Below are 25552 nucleotides of genomic sequence, written 5' to 3'. Positions count from 1 at the left end.
AATTGAACCGGGATCGCCAGCACCGTATCTGCTAACCACTACGCTACTGTGCCGCCCAATTGGTGTACAGTGACCATGTTTGTCTAAGTATACACTTAGCTGCGTCCTGACACGTACGTACGTATGTTCATTCTCTCCCTCCCTCTCCCCCTCTCCCTCTCACTAATGATACTGAACCCTGTATCTGTTCGGGAACAGGAAATGGAACAGGCTTGGAGTGAGTATGAATTCCTGGAGAACGAGCTGGAGCGTCTCCGAGCCCCTCGAGAGCTGATGGGCAGGTGTGGGTCCCCGCAGGTACTTTGCACAATTAGTTTTTTTTTTCTTTTCTGTCCTCGGGGTTTGCTGATGGGTCCAGTGTGTCCTTATGTGTCTCGCCACAGATCCGTCCACAGTACAGACCATCACACGCACTGCACTGCAACCCTCTGCCGGCTTTAACCCTGCACACCACTTGGTCTGTTGATTTGAAGTGGTTCCCCTGGTTCAGTCATAAAGTGCTGAAACCCCACTTAGATACAGAGATAAAGACTCTGATAAAGATTCACACAGCACAGAAACGGGCCCTTCTCTTGGTGTTAGTTACCAAATACCCATCTGTACTGTTGTACTCAGAGACAAACACGTCCACACATACAAAAACATACATGTTCAATTCAATTCAACTTTCATTGTCATTCAACCATACATGAATACCCATGAATACAGCCAAAGGAGTTGCTCCAGGGCCAAGGTGCAGAACACAGTACCAACAGTCACACACAGCACAAAGTACCTGTAAGATAGCAAGCACATAAGGATATCAGTAAGATAATAGTCCAGACCCCAGCTATGAATGCCACAGCAATCTGCGGTTGGCAGCAATAGAGCTTGTCTTCTGCCAAGTGAACACTGGGGGGCAGCACTGATTCCAGTCTGGACGCCACGCCACACTGCCCCCGGTGGAGTGCACCGGCTCCAACGCCTCTCTCCTGGCAGCACCGCAGCTTGCGGCCTAGTCCGCACTATGCTGGAGGCCCAAGCAGCTCCACTGCTCCCCGCCAATAAATCAGTGAATCGAACTTGTGGCATTCTACGTTAACAATAACCAAAAGGGTCTCACGATCACATGGAAAGTGACCAAGGCGGTCACTTGCTATTAGCCTGTACGCCTCCTTCAACGCAGACAGCAGCACAGTGCACAGCAGCTTAATTTTCTCTGCCAGCGAGCAACTTGCTGATGGGGTAGATCTGCAGTACTTCCTTAATGTCCAGCAGGTTCTTACGATCATAAAACATATGTTTAAAAAGGACAATGGCACACCTTGTTGACCCCGTAGAAGCCACTGCATCGAACGTGCCACTGTCTTACTTGGCAAAGGCACACTGAGGCACAAGTACGTATCCCGCATCAAACAGACAAACTGTACACCCAGTGGCCATTTTATTAGGTACACCTGCACACCTGCTCATTAATGCAATTATCTAATCAGCCAATCATGTGGCAGCAACTCAATTTATAAAAGCACGCAGACATGGTTAAGAGATTCAGTTGTTGTTCAGAGCAAACATCAGAATGGGGGGTGGGGGAAATGTGATCTAAGTGACTTTGACTGTGAAATGATCGTTGGTGCCAGATGGGGTGGTTTGAGTATCTCACAGACTGCTGATCCCCTGGGATTTTCACACACACCAGCCTCTAGAGTTTACAGAGAATGGAGCAAAAAACAGAAAACATCCATCAAAGGGAAGTTCTGTGGGCGAAAATGCCTTGTTAATGAGAGAGGTCAGAGGAGAATGGCTTTCTGGTTCACGTTGACAGGAAGGCAACTGTATCTGAAATAAGCATGCATTACAACAGTGGTGTAAAAGAGCATCTCTGAACGCTCAACATGTTGAACCTTGAAGTGGATGGCTACAGCAGCAGAAGACCACAGAAGGTTTGACTGCTGTACCTAATAAAGTGGCCACTGATTGTGTGTGTGTGTGTGTGTGTGTGTGTGTGTGTGTGTGTGTATATACACACACTCACATACACACACACACACTCACTCACACACACACAGTCACTCACATAGACAGGCACATATGCACACACACTCTCACTCTCACTCACACACACACACACACACACACACACACACACACACAGTCACAGAGGTACAAGTATCTGGTAATCAGGCTGCCCTAAGTCTAGGAGAAAGTCCGAGGAAGATTTACATAGTTTATTGAACAGTATATTGAATTCACATAGTATATTGAACAGTATAGGAACAGGCTGCTTGGCTCACAACGCCTGCACTTGACCATAATGTTGAAATAAATTAAACCTCTTCTGCTTGCACATGATCCCTCTCCCTCTATTCCGTGATACTGTGTGTATCTAAAAGCCTGTGTGCTTCCACCACATACCCCTGAGAGCCCATTGCAGCACCCACCACCCTCTGTGTAAACCCTTACACTGCAAATCTCCTGTGTACTCCCCCCTCCCCACCATCTCCGCCGAAGATACATACTGTCTAATAAACTCTTCTCGGGCTTGCAGCCGGATAGAGGTATCGATTTTAACCGATGTTTCAATGACAGACTCTGCCACCTTCATCGGGGATGATGCCTGGGCATGTCTAGTCCGGTGGTATTTATACCCCATCGTCCGTCCCTCCTGATTGGTTAGTCCTTGTCCAATCAGGTTTCTGCTGCCCGGCCTTGTTTACAATCGAATTCTAGTTCTTGCACACATGTTGTCTACCACTTGACATTGCTACCCAGGGAGAAATCCACTCTGTCTATGCCTCTCATAATCTTATAAACTTCACTTAGAATCTGTGATAAATCTCCAGTAGAGGAATATGATTGTAAAAGCAACTGTAACAAATGTGGACAAGACTACATTGAATAGAATGAATCCTTACCTCTGGAGGATTGGCGAGGGGCAGTGGGATTGAATGGACAGGGGATCACCTGGTGGATGGTGGGTGGGTGATGGTTATTTGGATGGACAGGGTGACCGCGTGTGTCTGTACAGGAGCGAGGAGAGGCTCAGCGGGACCTGTCGATGATGCAGGATGTGATGCTCGGGCTCCTCAACAACAAGAAGAACTTCCAGGTTGCAATAGAGTCGACTCGGCACCCAGGTAACAACAAAACACAGCAACTGTTCCTGGGGGAGAGAGACAGGGTGGTCACAAACTGACCCACTCAAACCAAGGTGATCACCAACTTGTCCATGTGGAGACTGACCACACAAACCCAGACTGGTTCCAGTACAGTCCCACAGGGGTGATATTTACTGGAGTCTGGGATCTACAGACAGTGACATGCATAACAGCAGAGTTTCCACTAACTCACACTGTGGGCCAGGACACTGACCCTCACTGGGGGAACAGGTCACACACACACACTGACCCTTACTGGGGGACGGTCCCACACACACTGACACTCACTGGTCCTACAAACCTTCAAATCCTGCCTTTAAGATTATTTCTCATCTGTTGAACTTGTCTACTGCAGGTAGTGATGGTCTTACTTGAGGTTTGCGAGTTTGCACCTGCATTGTGGAGTACAGAATTTTAAACATTGACCCACAGTGGCCAAGTGGTTAAGGCGTTCGTCTAGTGATCTCAATGTTGCTAGTTTGAGCCTCAGCTGTGGGCAGCGTGTTTGTGTCCTTGAGCAAGGCACTTAACCACACATTGCTCTAGTGTCTGTGCGAGGAGTGGCGCCCCACACAGACTTCCAATCTGCGCCTTGTAAGGCATGAAAATGCCCGAAACAGGCCTCTAATGGTCTGAGTCGACATTCCCTCCCCTCCCTCCCCACAGTGGAGGCCTGTTCTGTAGACACAGATTTTAATTGGGACGCAGGTCGTATTTACCTGCCTAGATTGTGTTTCACTGAATGCGGTGCCAAGACCCTGTGACAGCCCACGTCGTAAATGTCCACGGTCTGCAATCCCAATCCTTTGCCCTTTCTGAGCAACACACGCAAAATGCTGGAGGTCAGTGGAGGGGAATAAACTGTCAACGTCTTGGGCCGAGACCCCTCATCAAACAAGAGTCTTGGACTGAGACATCAACGGGTAAGACGCTGCCAGGCCTGCGGAGTTCCTCCAGCATTAGGTGTGTGCTACTCCGGATTTCCGGCATCTGCAGAATCTCCTGTGTTTAGGTTATGCCGGGTCTGTTCCGCTGCATTTCCTTATCCTGGAGCCTCTCTCAAGTTGGGTTTTAAACGATGTCTTGTCAATCCCTGTCCTCCAGCAGCCTCGTTTTCAGCTTCCCCCGTCCTGGATCATCGACTGGAGCTGCAACGAGACTCACCACGGCGTCTGACGCCACTGCCGTCTCCGAGCTCGAGGCAGCTGCCAGCCCTCTGCGCCTCCCCACCGGTGAGTGAGGTCCCACGGCCGGGCCAAAGGACCCGTGTTATCAACCTTCGCCTTCACCTGGTGGGGGGGGGGAGTCTTTGTGTACTGACAATGGTCTACTGGGGGGAGGTGAGTGGGGGCAGGGCACACGGAAAGGTAATGGATGGGTGTGATGAGAAAACACGGAGAGGAGAACGCGGTGTGGCAAGGGTAAAGTCACCGGGAGATGATTGGCGATGGAGGACGAGAGGAGCAGGTAGGTGGGTGGTTCTAATGATGGGAAAAGGGTTGGTAAGTGTGGGTGGGGGTATGGGGTAGAGGATGTTGGGTGGGCTTGTGGCCATGGAGAGGAGGTGATAGGTGGGACCATGGGATTGGGGGAGATGGTGGATGGGTCAGGGGCTGAGATGATGGTGGGTGGGGTCGGGGACACGGGAGAAGATAGTGGGTGGTGGGAAGTGCTGGGAAGGGGATTCAGGGAGTGGGAGGGAGATCATGGGTAGGGTCGAGGGGTGGGGACTGGGGAGAAGATGGTGGGGAGTGGTGGGAAGATGATGGGTGGATTTGGGAAGTGGGAGGAAGATCATGGGTAGGGTTGAGGGGTGGGGAGTAGATGGGGGTGGGCAGTGGGGATGAGATGATGGGTGGGTCAGATGCTGAAGAGATGTGGGTGGGGCTGGGAATGGGGATGGAGATGGTAGATGGGGAAGAGATGGTGGGAGTGTCAGGGAGTGAGAAGGCGATGGTGGGTGGGTCAGGGGTTGAAATGATGATGGGTGGGGTCAAGGACTGGGGGGAAAGATTGTGGGCAGTGGGGAGTGCTGGGAAGATGGGGGGTGGATTCAGGGAGTGGGAGGGAGATCATGGGTAGGGTTGAGGGGTGGGGAGTAGATTGAGGAATGGGGACTGGGGAGAAGATGGTGGGTGGTGGTGGGTTCTGGGCGGAGCTGGTGGATATGCTCAGGGTGGGGAAGGAGAGTCAGGGAGTGATGAAGAGATGGTGGATGGGTGAGTTGGAAGGAGATGGTGGGAAGGATTGGTGGGCAGGTGAAGAAAACAAAATGCAGAATGCTGATTCCTTCCTTTATCATTTGCTGGGAGTGCTGTAGGGAGAGGACGATGTGCCCTGCCGACCACCCCTTCCCCATATGCCCTATCACGAGGATCTCACTTCTGTACACGTCGGGCCTGAGGCTGCGTCACTGGTGACCCTGCGCGAGCACAAGCACCAGCCGAAAGATGTCCAGAGCGAGCCCGTGACCAACGGGAAGGTGAAGGTAACCCTCTCCGCACTTCCTCTGACCCTGCCCACCCTCTCCTGTGCCCGTTTCCCCTTTCAGAGGATACTCCGGAATTTGCTGCCGCTGCCCAAGGACTCTCCTTCCCCGTAAACCTTAGGACTCCCAGCACGTCCCCCGGAGACTCTCACCAACTTTTACAGATGCACCATTGAAAGCATCCTCCCCAGGTGCACAACGGCATAGTGTTGCCATTGCTTAGCGTCCCGAGGACGGCGAGAGATTGCAGAGTTACAAACGCAACCCAGTTCACATCACAAACCAGCCTCTCCTCCACTGACTCCGTCTACACTTCCTGCTGCCTTGGGAAAGCAGCCAACATAGTCAAGGACCATTCCCACTGTGATCCTTCGCCTCTCTCCCCTCCTCCCATCGGACAGAAAATATTCAATCCCTCCCCGTACAAACCACCAGGGCTCAAGGACAGTGTCTTCCCGCTGACGGGACCTCTCGTACTCGAAAAAGTGACATCGGAAGTTCTTGATCTATCTCGCCGTGGCTCTTACACTTCATCTCCACTCCTGCTCTGCACTTTCTCTGTAAATACTCCACCGTATTCCTCATTCTGTCTCCGTTTCACTATCAAAGTGTAATTATGTATGGCATATAGATGCCACACAAAGTACTTTGCCCTTCGCTGTACCTCAATACCTGTGGCGATAATGAACCAGTATCACCCTCTCAAGCAGCACCTTGCTGTGTAAACGGATTTCTCTTTACCTGACGCTGACTGTCTTCTACCTGTGGACTCTCCTGCCACTGTGAACACATTCCAACAAACTCCCGGAAGCTTTCAGCAGCCCTCCAACCCGAGAGTTGTTCTGATAGCCCCCAACCCGATGGCATAAACATCGGTTTCTCCAACCTCCGGTAATTTCTCTTCGCCCTCCCCTTCCCTATTTTTCCATCCCCCATTCTGGGTGTCCTCTCACCCCGTCTCCTCACTTGCCCATCCTCTCCTTCCCTCTCTCCCATGGTCCACTCTCCTCTCCTATCAGATTCCTTCCTCTCCGGCCCTTTACAGTACGTCTTCCACCTATCGCCTCCCAGCTTTTTACTTTGTCCGCCCTCCCCCCACCCACCCAGCTTCCCCTCAGCTGGTCTCACCTACGTATCAGCCGCCAACACACATCAAAGTTGCTGGTGAACGCAGCAGGCCAGGCAGCATCTCTAGGGAGAGGTACAGTCGACGTTTCGGGCCGAGACCCTTCGTCAGGACAGAAACGTCGACTGTACCTCTCCCTAGAGATGCTGCCTGGCCTGCTGCGTTCACCAGCAACTTTGATGTGTGTTGCTTGAATTTCCAGCATCTACAGAATTCCTCGTGTATCACCCACCAGTTTGTTCTCCTCCCCCTCCCTCCATCGCTACCGCTGCCCTCCCTTTTCCTTTCTAGTTGTGATGAAGGACCTCAGCCTGAATATTCTCCTCCACAGGTGCTGACTGACATGCTGAGACCTCCAGCAGTTTGTCTGTGTTCTCTCCTTTTATCCTTATTCCCAGCCACCCCACCGGAATAATATTTACTTTAAAAAGCAGATGGCGAATTACCAGATTCCCCCACCCCACCCCCCGCTACCGCCATGAGGTTTGAAAAGATGTGAATTGTCCTCCGTAACGATTTATCTTTATGCCGCCAGGGGGATCTTGCGCCGACAACCGGGGGCACAGGCCGGAGAGGAAAGATGAGTGCAGAGGAGCAGAAGGAGAGGATGAAGAGGCACCTTCAAGCACGGGGTCAGGACCGGGCCAAGACGGGCCGAATGGCCCAGAGGGGCGTGGTCGTGTCGCCAGTTGTGGTGGGTGAAGCCTCGCTTCCGGCCGTCTCTGTAGGGTGACCGTGGACACTCTCCACTGGCACTGTCTGTGTCCCATTACACACAAACCACTCACTGAGATAGTGATCTCTGTGTCACACACCACCTCAGTGAGATAGTCATCTCTGTGTTACACACACCCTCACTGAGATAGTCATCTCTGTGTTACACACCCCCGTCACTGAGATGGTAATCTCTGTGTTACACACACCCACACTGAGATAGTAATCTCGGTTGTTACACACCCCCCCGTCACTGAGATGGTAATCTCTGTGTTACACACAACCCCCTCACTGCGATGGTAATCTCTGTGTTACACACCCCCTCACTGAGATGGTAATCTCTGTGATACACCCCCCCCTCACTGAGGTAGTAATCTCTGTGTTACACACCCACTCACTGAGATGGTAAACTCTGTGTTACACAACCCCCCTCACTGAGATGGTAATCTCTGTGTTACACGCCCCCTCACTGAGATGGTAATCTCTGTGTTACACACACCCTCACTGAGATAGTAATCTCTGTGTTACACACCCCCCTCACTGCGATGGTAATCTCTGTGTTACACCCCCCCCCACTGAGATGGTAATCTCTGTGTTACACACCCCCCTCACTGAGATGGTAATCTCTGTGTTACACACCCCCCCTCACTGAGATGGTAATCTCTGTGTTACACACAAACCCCTCACTGCGATGGTAATCTCTGTATTCCACACAACCCCCTCACTGCGATGGTAATCTCTGTGTTACACACCCCCCTCACTGAGATGGTAATCTCTGTGTTACACACACCCTCACTGAGATGGTAATATATGTGTTACACACAACCTCCTCACTGAGATGGTAATCTCTGTGTTACACACACCCCCAACTGAGATGGTAATCTCTGTGTTACACACACCCCCTCACTGAGATGTTAATCTCTGTGTTACACACCCCCCCTCACTGAGATGTTAATCTCTGTGTTACACACCCCCCCTCACTGAGATGGTAATCTCTGTGTTACACACCCCCCCTCACTGAGATGGTAATCTCTGTGTTGCACACCCCCTCACTCAAATGGTAATCTCTGTGTTACACACCTCCCTCACTGAGATGGTAATCTCTGTGTTACACACCCCCCCTCACTGAGATGGTAATCTCTGTGTTACACCCCCCCCCTCACTGAGATGGTAATCTCGGTGTTACACAGACCCCCTCACGGTGATGGTAATCTCTGTTTTACACACCCCCTCACTGAGATGGTCATCTCTGTGTTACATACCCCCCCGTCACTGAGATAGTGATCTCTGTGTTACACACACCCCCCTCACTGAGATGGTAATCTCTGTGTTACACATCCCCCTTACTGAGATGGTAATCTCTGTGTTACACACAAGCCCCTCACTGCGATGGTAATCTCTGTATTCCACACAACCCCCTCACTGCGATGGTAATCTCTGTGTTACACACCCCCCTCACTGAGATGATAATCTCAGTGTTACACACTCCCTTACTGAGAGAGTGATCACTGTGTTACACACACCCCCTCACTGAGATGGTAATCTCTGTGTTCCATACAACCACTTCACTGCGATGGTAATCTCTGTGTTACACACACCCCCCTCACTGAGATGGTAATCTCTGTGTTACACACACCCCCCTCACTGAGATGGTAATCTCTGTGTTACACACAAACCCCTCGCTGCGATGGTAATCTCTGTGTTACACACCCCCTCACTGAGATGGTAATCTCTGTGTTACACACCCTCCTCACTGAGATGGTAATCTCTCTGTTACACACCCTCCTCACTGAGATGATAATCTCAGTGTTACACACTCCCTCACTGAGATGATAATCTCAGTGTTACACACTCCCTCACTGAGATAGTGATCTCTGTGTTACACCCCCCCTCACTGAGATGGTAATCTCTGTGTTACACACCCCCTCACTGAGTTAGTAATCTCTGTTTTACACCCCCCCCTCACTGAGATAATAATCTCTGTGTTACACACCCCCCCTCACTGAGATGGTAATCTCTGTGTTGCACACCCCCTCACTAAAATGGTAATCTCTGTGTTACACACCTCCCTCACTGAGATGGTAATCTCTGTGTTACACACCCCCCCTCACTGAGATGGTAATCTCTGTGTTACACCCCCCCCCTCACTGAGATGGTAATCTCGGTGTTACACAGACCCCCTCACGGTGATGGTAATCTCTGTTTTACACACTCCCTCACTGAGATGGTCATCTCTGTGTTACATACCCCCCCGTCACTGAGATAGTGATCTCTGTGTTACACACACCCCCCTCACTGAGATGGTAATCTCTGTGTTACACACTCCACCTAACTGAGATGGTAATCTCTGTGTTACGCACAACCTCCTCACTGAGATGGTAATCTCTGTGTTACACATCCCCCTTACTGAGATGGTAATCTCTGTGTTACACACCCTCCCTCACTGAGATGGTAATCTCTGTGTTACACACAAACCCCTCACTGCGATGGTAATCTCTGTATTCCACACAACCCCCTCACTGCGATGGTAATCTCTGTGTTACACACCCCCCTCACTGAGATGATAATCTCAGTGTTACACACTCCCTTACTGAGAGAGTGATCACTGTGTTACACACACCCCCTCACTGAGATGGTAATCTCTGTGTTACACACCCCACCTCACTGAGATGGTAATCTCTGTGTTCCATACAACCACTTCACTGCGATGGTAATCTCTGTGTTACACACACCCCCCTCACTGAGATGGTAATCTCTGTGTTACACACAAACCCCTCGCTGCGATGGTAATCTCTGTGTTGCACACCCCCTCACTGAGATGGTAATCTCTGTGTTACACACCCTCCTCACTGAGATGATAATCTCAGTGTTACACACTCCCTCACTGAGATAGTGATCTCTGTGTTACACAGCCCCCTCACTACGATGGTAATCTCTGTGTTACACACCCCCTCACTGAGTTAGTAATCTCTGTTTTACAGCCCCCCTCACTGAGATGATAATCTCTGTGTTACACCCCCCCTCACTGAGATGGTAATCTCTGTATTACACACCCCCTCACTGAGATAGTGATCTCTGTGTTACACCCCCCCCTCACTGAGATGGTAATCTCTGTGTTACACATCGCCCTCACTGAGATGGTAATCTCTGTGTTACACACCCCCCCTCACTTAGATGTGAATCTCTGTGTTACACACCCCCCCCCCACTGAGATGGTAATCTCTGTGTTACACCCCCCCCCTTACTGAGATGATAATCTCTGTGTTACACACCCCCTCACTAAAATGGTAATCGCTGTGTTACACACCCCCCTCACTGAGATGGTAATCTCTGTGTTACACACCCCCCTCACTGAGATGGTAATCTCTGTGTTACACACCCCCCCTCACTGAGATTGTAATCTCTGTGTTACACAGACCCCCTCACTGTGATGGTAATCTCTGTGTTACACACCCCCCCTCACTGAAATGGTGATCTCTGCGTTCCACACACCCCTCATTGTGATGTTAATCTCTGTGTTACACACAACCCCCTCACTGTGATGGTAATCTCTGTTTTACACACCCCCTCACTGAGATGGTCATCTCTGTGTTACATACCCCCCTCACTGAGATGGTAATCTCTGTGTTACTCACCCCCCCTCACTGAGATTGTAATCTCTGTGTTACACCACCCCTCACTGAGATGGTAATCTCTGTGTTACACCACCCCTCACTGAGTTAGTAATCTCTCTTTTACACCCACCCTCACTGAGATGATAATCTCTGTGTTACACCCCCTCTCACTGAGATGGTAATGTCTGTATTACACACCCCCTCACTGAGATAGTGATCTCTGTGTTACACACTCCACCTAACTGAGATGGTAATCTCTGTGTTACACATCCCCCTCACTGAGATGGTAATCTTTGTGTTACACACCCCCTCACTAAAATGGTAATCTCTGTGTTACACACCTCCCTCACTGAGATGGTAATCTCTGTGTTACATACACCCCCCTCACTGAATAATAATCTCTCTGTTATACACCTCCCTCACTGAGATGGTAATCTCTGTGTTACACACCCCCCCTCACTGAGATGTGAATCTCTGTGTTACACACCCACCCCTCACTGAGATGGTAATCTCTTTGTTACACCCCCCTCTCACTGAGATGGTAATATCTGTGTTACACACCCCCCCTCACTGAGATGGGAATCTCTGTGTTACACACCCCCTCACTAAAATGATAATCTCTGTGTTACACACCTCCCTCACTGAGATGGTAATCTCTGTGTTACACACCCCCCCTCACTGAGATGGCAATCTCTGTGTTACACACCCCCCCTCACTGAGATGGTAATCTCTGTGTTACACACACCCTCACTGAGATTGTAATCTCTGTGTTACACACCCCCCTCACTGCGATGGTAATCACTGTGTTACACACACCCTCACTGAGATAGTAATCTCTATGTTACACGCCCCCTCACTGAGATGGTAATCTCTGTGTTACACCCCCCCTCACTGAGTTAGTAATCTCTGTGTTACACCCCCCTTCACTGAGATGATAATCTCTGTGTTACATCCCCCCTTCACTGAGATGGTAATCTCTGTATTACACACCCCCTCACTGAGATAGTGATCTCTGTGTTACACACCCCCCCTCACTGAGATGGTAATCTCTGTGTTACACAGACCCCCTCACTGTGATCGTAATCTCTGTGTTACACACCCCCCCTCACTGAGACGGTGATCTCTGTGTTACACACACCCCTCACTGTGATGGTAATCTCTGCGTTACACACAACCCCTTCATTGCGATGGTAATCTCTGTGTTACACACCCCCTCACTGAGATGGTCATCTCTGTGTCACATACCCCCTTCACTGAGATAGCGAACTCTGTGTTACACACCCACCCCTCACTGAGATGGTAATCTCTGTGTTACACACACCCCCTCACTGAGATGGTAATCTCTGTGTTACACACCCCCCCTCACTGAGATGTGAATCTCTGTGTTACACACCCACCCCTCACTGAGATGGTAATCTCTGTGTTACACCCCCCCCTCACTGAGATGGTGATCTCTGTGTTACACACCCCCCCCTCACTGAGATGGTAATCTCTGTGTTACACACCCCCTCACTAAAATGGTAATCTCTGTGTTACACACCTCCCTCACTGAGATGGTAATCTCTGTGTTACACACCCCCCTCACTGAGATGGCAATCTCTGTGTTACACAGACCCCCTCACTGTGATGGTAATCTCTGTGTTACACAGACCCCCTCACTGTGATGGTAATCTCTGTTACACACCCCCTCACTGAGATGGTCATCTCTGTGTCACATACCCCTCTTCACTAAGATAGCGAACTCTGTGTTACATACACCCCCCCTCACTGAATAGTAATCTCTGATACACCCCCCCTCACTGAGATAGTGATCTCTGTGTTACACACTCCACCTAACTGAGATGGTAATCTCTGTGTTACACATCCCCCCACTGAGATGGTCATCTCTGTGTTACACACCCACCCCTCACTGAGATGGTAATCTCTGTGTTACACCCCCCCCCTCACTGAGATGGTAATCTCTGTGTTACACACCCCCTCACTGTGATGGTAATCTCTGTGTTACACACCTCCCTCACTGAGATGGTAATCTCTGTGTTACACACCCCCCCCCCTCACTGAGATGGCAATCTCTGTGTTACACACCCCCCCTCACTGAGATGGCAATCTCTGTTACACACCCCCTCACTGAGATGGTCATCTCTGTGTCACATACCCCCCATCACTGAGATAGCGAATTCTGTGTTACATACACCCCCCCCTCACTGAATAGTAATCTCTGTGATACACCCCCCTCACTGAGATAGTGATCTCTGTGTTACACACTCCACCTAACTGAGATGGTAATCTCTGTGTTACACACCCCCCTCACTGAGATGGTAATCTCTGTGTTACACACCCCCCCTCACTGATATGTGAATCTCTTTGTTACACACCCACCCCTCACTGAGATGGTAATCTCTGTGTTACAACCCCCCCCCCTCACTGAGATGGTAATCTCTGTGTTACACACCCCCCTCACTGTGATCGTAATCTCTGTGTTACACCCCCCCCCTCACTGAGATGGTGATCTCTGTGTTACACACACCCCTCACTGTGATGGTAATCACTGTGTTACACACCTCCCTCACTGAGATGGTAATCTCTGTGTTACACACCTCCCTCACTGAGATGGTAATCTCTGTGTTACACCCCCCCTCACTGAGTTAGTAATCTCTGTGTTACACCCCCCTTCAGTAAGATGATAATCTCTGTGTTACATCCCCCCTTCACTGAGATGGTAATCTCTGTATTACACACCCCCTCACTGAGATAGTGATCTCTGTGTTACACACACCCCCTCACTGAGATGGTAATCTCTGTGTTACACAGACCCCCTCACTGTGATCGTAATCTCTGTGTTACACACCCCCCCTCACTGAGATGGTGATCTCTGTGTTACACACAACCCTCACTGTGATGGTAATCTCTGCGTTACACACAACCCCTTCACTGCGATGGTAATCTCTGTGTTACACACCCCCTCACTGAGATGGTCATCTCTGTGTCACATACCCCCTTCACTGAGATAGCGAACTCTGTGTTACATACACCCCCCTCACTGAATAGTAATCTCTCTGTTACACACCCCCCTCACTGAGATGGTAATCTCTGTGTTACACACCCCCCCCTCACTGAGATGTGAATCTCTGTGTTACACACCCACCCCTCACTGAGATGGTAATCTCTGTGTTACACCCCCCCCCCCCTCACTGAGATGGTAATCTCTGTGTTACACACCCCCTCACTGTGATGGTAATCTCTGTGTTACACACCTCCCTCACTGAGATGGTAATCTCTGTGTTACACACCCCCCCCCCTCACTGAGATGGCAATCTCTGTGTTACACACCCCCCCTCACTGAGATGGCAATCTCTGTTACACACCCCCTCACTGAGATGGTCATCTCTGTGTCACATACCCCCCATCACTGAGATAGCGAATTCTGTGTTACATACACCCCCCCCTCACTGAATAGTAATCTCTGTGATACACCCCCCTCACTGAGATAGTGATCTCTGTGTTACACACTCCACCTAACTGAGATGGTAATCTCTGTGTTACACACCCCCCTCACTGAGATGGTAATCTCTGTGTTACACACCCCCCCTCACTGATATGTGAATCTCTTTGTTACACACCCACCCCTCACTGAGATGGTAATCTCTGTGTTACAACCCCCCCCTCACTGAGATGGTAATCTCTGTGTTACACACCCCCCTCACTGTGATCGTAATCTCTGTGTTACACCCCCCCCTCACTGAGATGGTGATCTCTGTGTTACACACACCCCTCACTGTGATGGTAATCACTGTGTTACACACCTCCCTCACTGAGATGGTAATCTCTGTGTTACACACCTCCCTCACTGAGATGGTAATCTCTGTGTTACACCCCCCCTCACTGAGTTAGTAATCTCTGTGTTACACCCCCCTTCAGTAAAATGATAATCTCTGTGTTACATCCCCCCTTCACTGAGATGGTAATCTCTGTATTACACACCCCCTCACTGAGATAGTGATCTCTGTGTTACACACCCCCCTCACTGAGATGGTAATCTCTGTGTTACACAGACCCCCTCACTGTGATCGTAATCTGTGTGTTACACACCCCCCCTCACTGAGATGGTGATCTCTGTGTTACACACACCCCTCACTGTGATGGTAATCTCTGCGTTACACACCCACCCCTCACTGAGATGCTAATCTCTGTGTTACACCTCCCCCCCTCACTGAGATGGTAATCTCTGTGTTACACACCCCCCCTCACTGAGATGGTAATCTCTGTGTTACACACCCCCTCACTAAAATGGTAATCTCTGTGTTAGACACCTCCCTCACTGAGATGGTAATCTCTGTGTTACACACCCCCCTTCACTGAGATGGCAATCTCTGTGTTACACACCCCCCCTCACTGAGATGGTAATCTCTGTGTTACACAGACCCCCTCACTGTGATGGTAATCTCTGTTACACACCCCCTCACTGAGATGGTCATCTCTGTGTCACATACCCCCCTCACTGATATGTGAATCTCTTTGTTACACACCCACCCCTCACTGAGATGGTAATCTCTGTGTTACACCCCCCCATCACTGAGATGATAATCTCTGTGTTACACACCCCCCTCACTGTGATCGTAATCTCTGTGTTACACACCCCCCCTCACTGAGATGGTAATCTCTGTGTCACATACCCCCTTCACTGAGATAGCAAACTCTGTGTTACATACACCCCCCTCACTGAATAGTAATCTCTCTGTTATACACCCCCCTCACTGAGATGGTAATCTCTGTGTTACACACCCCCCCCTCACTGAGATGTGAATCTCTGTGTTACACACCCACCCCTCACTGAGATGGTAATCTCTGTGTTCCACCCCCCTCACTGAGATGGTAATCTCTGTGTTACACACACCCCCTCACTGAGATGGTAATCTCTGTGTTACACACCCCCTCACTAAAATGATAATCTCTGTGTTACACACCCCCCTCACTGAGATGGTAATCTCTGTGTTACACACCCCCCTCACTGAGATGATAATCTCAGTGTTACACACTCCCTCACTGAGATAGTGATCTCAGTGTTACACACACCCCCTTCACTGAGATGGTAATCTCTGTGTTACACACACCCTCACTGAGATCGTAATCTCTGTGTTACACACCCCCCTCACTGAGATGGTCATCTCTGTGTTACACACCCTTTTCACTGAGATGGTAATCTTTGTGTTACACCTCCCCTCACTGAGATGGTAATCTCTGTGTTACACACCCCCCCTCACTGCTATGGTAATCTCTGTTTTACACACACCCTCACTGAGATAGTAATCTCTGTGTTACACACCCCCGCTCACTGAGTCAGCGATCTCTGTGTTACACCCCCCCCCCACTGAGATGGTAATCTCTGTGTTACACCCCCCCTCACTGAGATGGTAATCTCTGTGTTACACACCCCCTCACTGAGGAGGTATCTCTGTGTTACACACCCGCCTTTACTGAGATGGTAATCTCTGTGTTACACACACCCCCTCACTGAGATGGCAATCTCTGTGTTACACACGCCCTCACTGAGATAGTAATCTCTGTGTTACACACCCTCCCTCACTGAGATGGTAATCTCTGTGTTACACACACCCTCACTGAGGTCGTAATCTCTGTGTTACACACCCCCCTCACTGAGATGGTCATCTCTGTGTTACACACCCTCTTCACTGAGATGGTAATCTTTGTGTTACACCTCCCCTCACTGAGATGGTAATCTCTGTGTTACACACCCCCCCTCACTGAGATGGTAATCTCTGTGTTACACACCCCCTCACTGAGAAGGTATCTCTGTGTTACACACCCCCCTTTACTGAGATGGTAATCTCTGTGTTACACACCCCCGCTCACTGAGTCAGTGATCTCTGTGTTACACACACCCCCTCACTGAGATAGTAATCTCTGTGTTACACACAACCCCCTCACTGCGATGGTAATCTTTGTGTTACACACAACCCCCTCACTGAGATGGTAATCTCTGTGTTACACACAACCCTCTCACTGAGATAGTGATCTCTGTGTTACACACACCCCTCTCACTGAGATGGTAATCTCTGTGTTACACACCCTCCCTCACTGAGATGGTAATCTCTGTGTTACACACACCCTCACTGAGGTCGTAATCTCTGTGTTACACACCCCCCTCACTGAGATGGTCATCTCTGTGTTACACACCCTCTTCACTGAGATGGTAATCTTTGTGTTACACCTCCCCTCACTGAGATGGTAATCTCTGTGTTACACACCCCCCCTCACTGCTATGGTAATCTCTGTTTTACACACACCCTCAGTGAGATAGTAATCTCTGTGTTACACACCCCCGCTCACTGAGTCAGTGATCTCTGTGTTACACACACCCCCTCACTGATGGTAATCTCTTTGTTACACCCCCCCCCACTGAGATGGTAATCTCTGTGTTACACACCCCCCCTCACTGAGATGGTAATCTCTGTGTTACACACCCCCTCACTGAGAAGGTATCTCTGTGTTACACACCCCCCTTTACTGAGATGGTAATCTCTGTGTTACACACACCCCCTCACTGAGATGGTAATCTCTGTGTTACACACCCCCTCACTGAGAAGGTATCTCTGTGTTACACACCCCCGCTCACTGAGTCAGTGATCTCTGTGTTACACACACCCCCTCACTGAGATAGTAATCTCTGTGTTACACACAACCCCCTCACTGCGATGGTAATCTCTGTGTTACACACAACCCCCTCACTGAGATGGTAATCTCTGTGTTACACACAACCCTCTCACTGAGATAGTGATCTCTGTGTTACACACCCCCCCTCACTGAGATGGTAATCTCTGTGTTACACACCCTCCCTCACTGAGATGGTAATCTCTGTGTTACACACACCCTCACTGAGGTCGTAATCTCTGTGTTACACACCCCCCTCACTGAGATGGTCATCTCTGTGTTACACACCCTCTTCACTGAGATGGTAATCTTTGTGTTACACCTCCCCTCACTGAGATGGTAATCTCTGTTTTACACACACCCTCAGTGAGATAGTAATCTCTGTGTTACACACCCCCGCTCACTGAGTCAGTGATCTCTGTGTTACACACACCCCCTCACTGAGATGGTAATCTCTTTGTTACACAGCCCCCCCTCACTGAGATAGTAATCTCTGTGTTACAGCCCCCCCCCACTGAGATGGTAATCTCTATGTTACACACCCCCCCTCATTGAGATGGTAATCTCTGTGTTACACACCCCCTCACTGAGAAGGTATCTCTGTGTTACACACCCCCTTTACTGAGATGGTAATCTCTGTGTTACACACCCCCGCTCACTGAGTCAGTGATCTCTGTGTTACACACACCCCCTCACTGAGATAGTAATCTCTGTGTTACACACAACCCCCTCACTGCGATGGTAATCTCTGTGTTACACACAACCCCCTCACTGAGATAGTGATCTCTGTGTTACACACACCCCCTCACTGAGATGGTAATCTCTGTGTTACACACAACCCACTCACTGAGATAGTGATCTCTGTGTTACACACACCCCCTCACTGAGATGGTAATCTCTGTGTTACACCCTCCTCACTGAGATGGTAATCTCTGTGTTACACACCCCCCCTCACTGAGATAGTGATCTCTGTGTTACATACAACCCCCCCACTGATATAGAGGCAGCTGATAGAGCCACTGAGCTCGATCCTCACCTCTGGTCGTGGCTGTGTGGACCTTACTTGATCCGCCCCTGACTGTGTGTCCCCCCTGCCCCACAACTCCAACTTCAGTCAACACCTCACTGCGGCCACTGTAAATTTCCCTCCGTTTCGGTGGCCGGTAAGAGGACGGGAGGGCGGGTGTGTAAATGAGCATGACTGAGAGAATCGGTTACCGTGGAGCTCAGTGGGAGGACGGGATTACTCTTGGAACCACATATATTTGATGGGCCGAATGCCCCCCTTTCGACATTGTATGGGAATGTGTGAGGAAAAGAAACCCGCAAAGGAGGAGCAAGGTGCAATTGCCTTGGGCTGTCATACCCAATGGAATCTGCATTGGGATTCTGCCACGAGCTAACGTCCGGTTGGGAGCTGCAGTGATGAGTGCCAGGGACATTACACTGGAGCTGTGAAATGGAAAGTGAGACACGATGTGCCTTTGCTTTGAGGAGACCCTCTAGGCAACATTCAACCTGATGGGTAGCAACACTGGCTTCACATTCAGAGGGCGTCTGTTCACTTTGCAGAGGGCACCACTGACAGAGCAGAAGGCAGGAGCCCCAGGACTCCAGTCCAGGACCCCTCTGACCAAAAGACCGCAGACCAGCCACGTGTCCGGGGCCCAGCTCGCTACCAGCGTGCTGACGCCGCGATCCAGCCCGAGGCAGTCTCCAATAGCCATTGCGCAGGCAGCGGCAATGGAGACGGCAGGAACGCCGAACGTGGTCACGTCGAGCAAGCTGGTGACGAAGATATCGGCCCCTCCCGCGAGGGTGGACAGCCAGGAAAGAGAAAACAGCCGTGTGATTCGGAGGGAGGTAAGATCTCACACCAGATTCTGCTGGTGCTGGAGGAAGTCAGCAGGTAGCGTCTGTGGGGGAGGGGGGGAATAACCAGTCAATGAAGGGTCTTGGCCCGGAACCCCCAGCTGTGTGATCCTCTCCACAGACGCTGCCTGATCTGCTGAGTTCCTCCAGCATTTTGTGAGTGTTGCTTTGGATCACGCCTGCAGGCAAGGGCGTTCGGAAATAATACAGCCCGCATTGCTTTAATTTTTAATTAACAGCCAAGTTATGTTGCATTTGTGGCCAGTAATTTATCTAATTTTGAAGATGATAAACCCATAAATTCTTCCTCTCAATCTAACATTTCCTTTCACCTCTGTATCAGCCCGAACGACAATATTGTTGCCTAAAGACACACACAACACAAGGTGTACATTTAGAACCACTCCTGCTTTTCTTGTCTCAATACTCACACCACCATTTTGGTCTGTTTGCTACATTTAATTAAATTGTGTCTTCCTAAATGTCAAGACTTCTTTGTCTTCTAAACCAACTTGTTACTCTGCTTCTGCACAATAAATGTAAGGACAATTAAAATCCCATACTGTTCCTTCTCCATGACATTGTGCTTCTCAGCAATATATAATAGACACTGGTTCTTTCATCTGTCTGTCTATCTATCTGTCTGTCCGTCTATCTGTCTATTTGTCGGTCTGTCTGTCTGTCTATCTGTCGGTCTGTCTCTGTCTATCTACCTATGTGTCTGTCTGTCTGTCTATCTATCTATGTGTCTGTCTATCTATCCATCTGTCTATCTATCTGTCCATCTGTCTATCTATCTGTCTGTTTTTCTGTCTATCTGTCTGTCTGCCTGTCTGTCTATCTGTCTATCTATCTGTCCGTCTGTCGATCTACGTGTCTATCTATGTGTCTGTCTATCTGTCTATCTATCTATCTGACTATCTGTCTGTCTACCTATCTGTCTGTCTGTATGTCTATCTTTCTGTCTGTCTGTCTGTCCGTCTACCTATCTGTCTGTCTGTCTATGTGTCTGTCTATCTATCTATCTGTCTGTCTGTCTGTCTGTCTATCTATTTGTCCATCTATCTATCTATTTATCATTTGTTTATTTAGAGATACAGTGTGGACATGGACTGGGCCCTCTCAGACCAATCAGCCACACTGCCCATCAACCCATCCGTTCAACCCTAGCCTAATCACGGGACAATTTACAGTGAGCGGCTAACCTACTAACTGGCACGTCTCTGGACTGATTGCTGGCTTATTCCCCACTCCAACTCCAGTGTCCTTGTTTAGTAGTCTGCCCAAAACATCAACGCTCCTGACCACTGGGATTGTTGGCTGCTGACTGCTCAGCGTTGGGGGCGGGGTAGTCACTGTACAGTGCCGGCTGCGAAGGTTGGTGCTTGACTCGCACCGCTGTCTGTGGGGAGTTTGCACGTTCTCCCTGTGACCGCGTGGGGTTTCTTCCGGGAGATCTGATTTCCTCCCACAGTCCAGAGACATGTGGATTAGGGTCAGTGGGTCACGGGCACCAGAAACTTGGTAACACTTGCGGGCTGCCCAGTGCAATCCTCGCTGATTTGATTTGACGCAAACAATGCATTTCACTATGTTTGCAACGCACATGTGGCAAATAAAGCCAGTCTTGGGCATCTAATCGTAACTCCCATTTATCTCCTGGAAATCTGGTAACCAAATACTGGCCTGCCATTCCGACCCACCTGGAAGGCATATTCCAGTAAGGAGAAACTCCATAGATGCTGCAGGTCCAAAGAAACACGCACAAAATGCTGGAGGAACTCAACAGTGAGTCCTGAAGAAGGGTCTCGGCCCAAAACGTCGACTGTTTACTCTTTAATGTTGATGCTGCCGGGCCTGCTGAATTCCTCCAGGCATTTTGTGTGTGTGTTGCTTTGTATTCTAATAAAGATGTCTCATTCCCACTTATCTGCCTGTCCCCTTGCACCAACGTACACCCTCAGGCGTTGGATCGGAATAAGGTTTATTATCACTGATATGTCTCGTGAAATTTGTTGTTTTGCCATATGTAAAAATGTTACTATCAATTCCAACAAGAAATATATACAGGACTGTGCAGAAATTTTAGGTACATCTACACAGCTGGGTGCCAAGCCCCTTGCACGGTATCGTACTTGTCAGCGTGGAGCGGAGAACGAGTTTCTAAATCTGGTGGGAGCAGAGGATGTTGGTTATGGCGAGGGTGGGGCTTCCTGGGAGGGATGTGGGACAGGTGGTAGAGGAGTGCAAGGGGAGAGGATGTGGTGTGGGTGCACACTGAGACAACAGGCAAGGTCACTTGATTCCAAACAGTTAGTTTACTAATCATTACAGAATGTCTCTCCAGTGCTTCCTGCTCCCTCCCCTCTCCGTTTCCCTTTTCCCAACCATGATTCCCCTCTCCCTGCCCCCTTCCCGCTCTCAGTCCACAATAGAGACCCACATCAGAATCAGGTTTGTCATCACTCACATATGCTATGAAGTTTTGTTTTTGCGACAGCAGTACAGTGCAATACATAAAATTACTACAGTACTGTGCAAAAGTCTTAGACTATTGTACTGTAAAAATGTGAATTAATAATAAAAAAGAACAGAAAGAGAGCAAAAGAAGTGAGCTGGTGCTCATGGGTTTGATGTCCATTCGGAAATCGGATGGCAGAGGGGAGGAAGCTGTTCCTGAAACACAGAGTGTGTGCCTCCAGGGTCTTGTATCTCCTCTCTGGTGGGGGTTTTTAATGACGGGTGCCGCCTTTTTGAGACTTCACCTTTTGAAACTGTCCTCAGTGCTGGGGCGGCTAGTACTTACAACCCTATGCGGCCTTTTCCAATCCTATGGAGTGGAGCCTCCATACCAGACGGTGGTGCAACTAGTTAGAATGCCCTCCACATTAAAGTAAAGGCATCCGTTAGTCTTGCGAGACCATGGATCTGCGCCTGGAAAGTCTTCACTCTCCAGGGCGCAGGCCTGGGCAAGGTTGTACGGAAGAGCAGCAGTTGCCCATGCTGCAAGTCTCCCCTCTCCACGACATCAATGTTGTCCAAGGGAAGGGCATTAGGACCCATACAGCTTGGCACCAGTGTCACCACAGAGCAATGTGTGATTAAGTGCCTTGCTCAAGGACACAACACGTTCCCTCAGCTGGGGCTCGAACTCACGACCTTCAGGCAGCTAGCCCGACGCCTTAACCACTTGGCCACGTGTCCACACTACGTCTATAGAAACTTACTAGAGTCTTGAGTCTCCTCAAATGCCCAATGAAACTCCTAATCGGCTGCCAGATCCCTTGGTTATTTGTTTCATTCTGTTTCCCAGCTTCTGAACAAACTTTCCAGCCCCCTAACTTTGTCTCCCTCCCCTTGGGATCTGCAGTCGGGTTCCCATCCTCGTGTTCCCCAGGGTGTAAGCGGCTGGTGGGACAGAACGGGAAGGAATGCGTGGAAGAGAGTGAATGTGGAAGTAGAGGAGTGCGGGGGAAGGATAGGAATGGGGGTAAAACTCCAAAGGAGTAAGTAAGTGTGGACGGCCCCTTACCAACAGATACAACTTTATTTTCAGTGCAAGGTCGCCATGGCTTCACGGTACATTCATGCGGACCCTGACCCGCCACAGAGCCCAGAGCAACGGCAAGGGAAGCAACAGACACAGGAGACGGTCAAGACTGTGATCACAAAGACCAGGTGAGGAGCACAGCAACGTGGAGTGTGAAGGAGGTCGTTCAGCCCATCCTGCCTGTACTGGCCCTTCGAAATAACGCAGTAATGAACCCCATTCTTCATTCTTTTCCCAAAGCCCCATATTTCAGGTACACATTCCAGTGCTTCTCTGAAAAGTATCACTGAATGTGCTCCCACTGCCCTTGACACTGTCTGCTGCGAGGAGGACAATCCCTGGGACTTCCTGAGATCCCTGGGCAGTGCCAAGGCCGGGTTGATGCATGGCCCCTGTATCAGACAAAAGCCAGGGTCGGTTCATGCCCCCAGTAACCATGCAGTCTGTTTAACTGTGTGCCCATGTGCTAAAGGTGTCAGCAACATATTGTGTTTGAAAGTATGGTGGGATGAGGAGAGATGCTGGCACTTATGGGTCAAATTCAAGTTTAATTAAGATTCAGACATACACACGTATACAGCTAAATGAAACAGCGTTCCTCTGGGCTCAAAGTGCAAAACACAGTACATACAGTCACTCACATCACATACAGTCACTCACATCACATACAGTCACACACATCACATACAGTCACTCACATCACATACAGTCACATACATCACGTACAATCACTCACATCACATACAGTCACTCACATCACATACAGTCACACACATCACATACAGTCACACACATCACATACAGTCACTCACATCACATACAGTCACATCACATACAGTCACACACATCACATACAGTCACTCACATCACATACAGTCACTCACATCACATACAGTCACACACATCACATACAGTCACTCACATCACATACAGTCACTCACATCACATACAGTCACACACATCACATACAGTCACACACATCACATACAGTCACTCACATCACATACAGTCACACACATCACATACAGTCACTCACATCACATACAGTCACTCACATCACATACAGTCACACACATCACATACAGTCACTCACATCACATACAGTCACACACATCACATACAGTCACTCACATCACATACAGTCACTCACATCACATACAGTCACTCACATCACATACAGCCACACACATCACGTACAATCACTCACATCACATACAGTCACTCACATCACATACAGTCACACACATCACATACAGTCACACACATCACATACAGTCACTCACATCACATACAGTCACACACATCACATACAGTCACACACGGTACATACAGTCACACACATCACATATAACTGTATAACAATTACAGCACAGAAACAGGCCATCTTGGCCCTTCTAGTCCGTGCCGAATGCTTACTCTCACCTAGTCCCACCAACCTGCACTCAGCCCATAACCCTCCATTCCTTTCCTGTCCATATATCTATCCAATTTAACTTTAAATTACAACATCAAACCTGCCTCAACCACTTCTGCTGGAAGCTCGTTCCACACAGCTACCACTCTCTGAGTAAAGAAGTTCCCCCTCATGTTACCCCTAAACTTTTGCCCTTTAACTCTCAACTCATGTTCTCTTGTCTGAATCTCCCCTACTCTCAATGGAAAAAGCCTATCCACGTCAACTCTATCAATCCCCCTCATAAATTTAAATACCTCTATCAAGTCCCCCCTCAACCTTCTACGCTCCAAACAATAAAGACCTAACTTGTTCAACCTACAGACACAGACATCACATACAGTCACACATGGTATATACAGACACACATGTCACATACGGTCACACACATCACAATCACACATGGTACGTACAGTCACACACATCACATACAGTCACACACCTCACATACAGTCACACACTCTACATATACTTACAACAGCATGTCCAGTCACAGAGTGACATTAGCACAAGCACCTGGGTGGCATGGCCTGGACATTGATGGTGTACGGGATGGTGCAGTGGAGCCATGTTTCTGTAAGAAAAAGCACACAGCAGTTCCCCATCTCCCACAGCCGCAGATAAAGGCAATCCAGGGAGTGAACACTAGAGAACACGGGGGGGGGGGGGGGGGGCAGGGGTTAGCCAGAAAAGATTCCAGCATGCCCTCTGCGTCCCTGCTCTCTCCCACACTGCCTCTGCCCAAGTGGCTGCTACAGGCAACAAGATGGAATGACGCCCTGGTCCACGAAACAGCCGAGTGAGTGAGCGGAGCCACCTTTAATGCATTTCTGCCTTATCACCTGCTTCAAAGGAACATCTCTAATATTTTTCCAAAGTTATTGATTTCAGGCAAAAGTCCAATTTGGCCTTGTTTGTGTTCCATTTCAGTT

At 49.5% G+C, this 25552-nt stretch overlaps 1 protein-coding gene across 6 annotated transcripts in view; it reads left to right on the top strand.

Annotated features, from left to right (window-relative positions):
• Positions 1-25552, top strand: part of LOC140204822 (pleckstrin homology domain-containing family A member 4-like) — a 73984-nt gene that overhangs the window by 42814 nt on the left and 5618 nt on the right. For 4 of the 6 annotated variants that reach the window (XM_072271651.1, XM_072271656.1, XM_072271653.1 and 1 more), the window contains 7 exons: positions 199-297; positions 3005-3113; positions 4239-4366; positions 5455-5622; positions 7284-7442; positions 19318-19608; positions 23174-23295. In XM_072271651.1, the coding sequence (XP_072127752.1) occupies positions 199-297; positions 3005-3113; positions 4239-4366; positions 5455-5622; positions 7284-7442; positions 19318-19608; positions 23174-23295 (1076 nt within the window). The remainder of the gene's footprint in view (positions 1-198; positions 298-3004; positions 3114-4238; positions 4367-5454; positions 5623-7283; positions 7443-19317; positions 19609-23173; positions 23296-25552) is intronic. The other 2 variants (XM_072271655.1, XM_072271654.1) reach the window with 2 other exon arrangements.

Source organism: Mobula birostris, chromosome 11, assembly GCF_030028105.1.
Source record: "Mobula birostris isolate sMobBir1 chromosome 11, sMobBir1.hap1, whole genome shotgun sequence".
Lineage (NCBI taxonomy): Eukaryota > Metazoa > Chordata > Chondrichthyes > Myliobatiformes > Myliobatidae > Mobula > Mobula birostris.
Note: the sequence above shows the minus strand (reverse complement) of the source record. Positions and strands in the feature narration are given on the sequence as shown.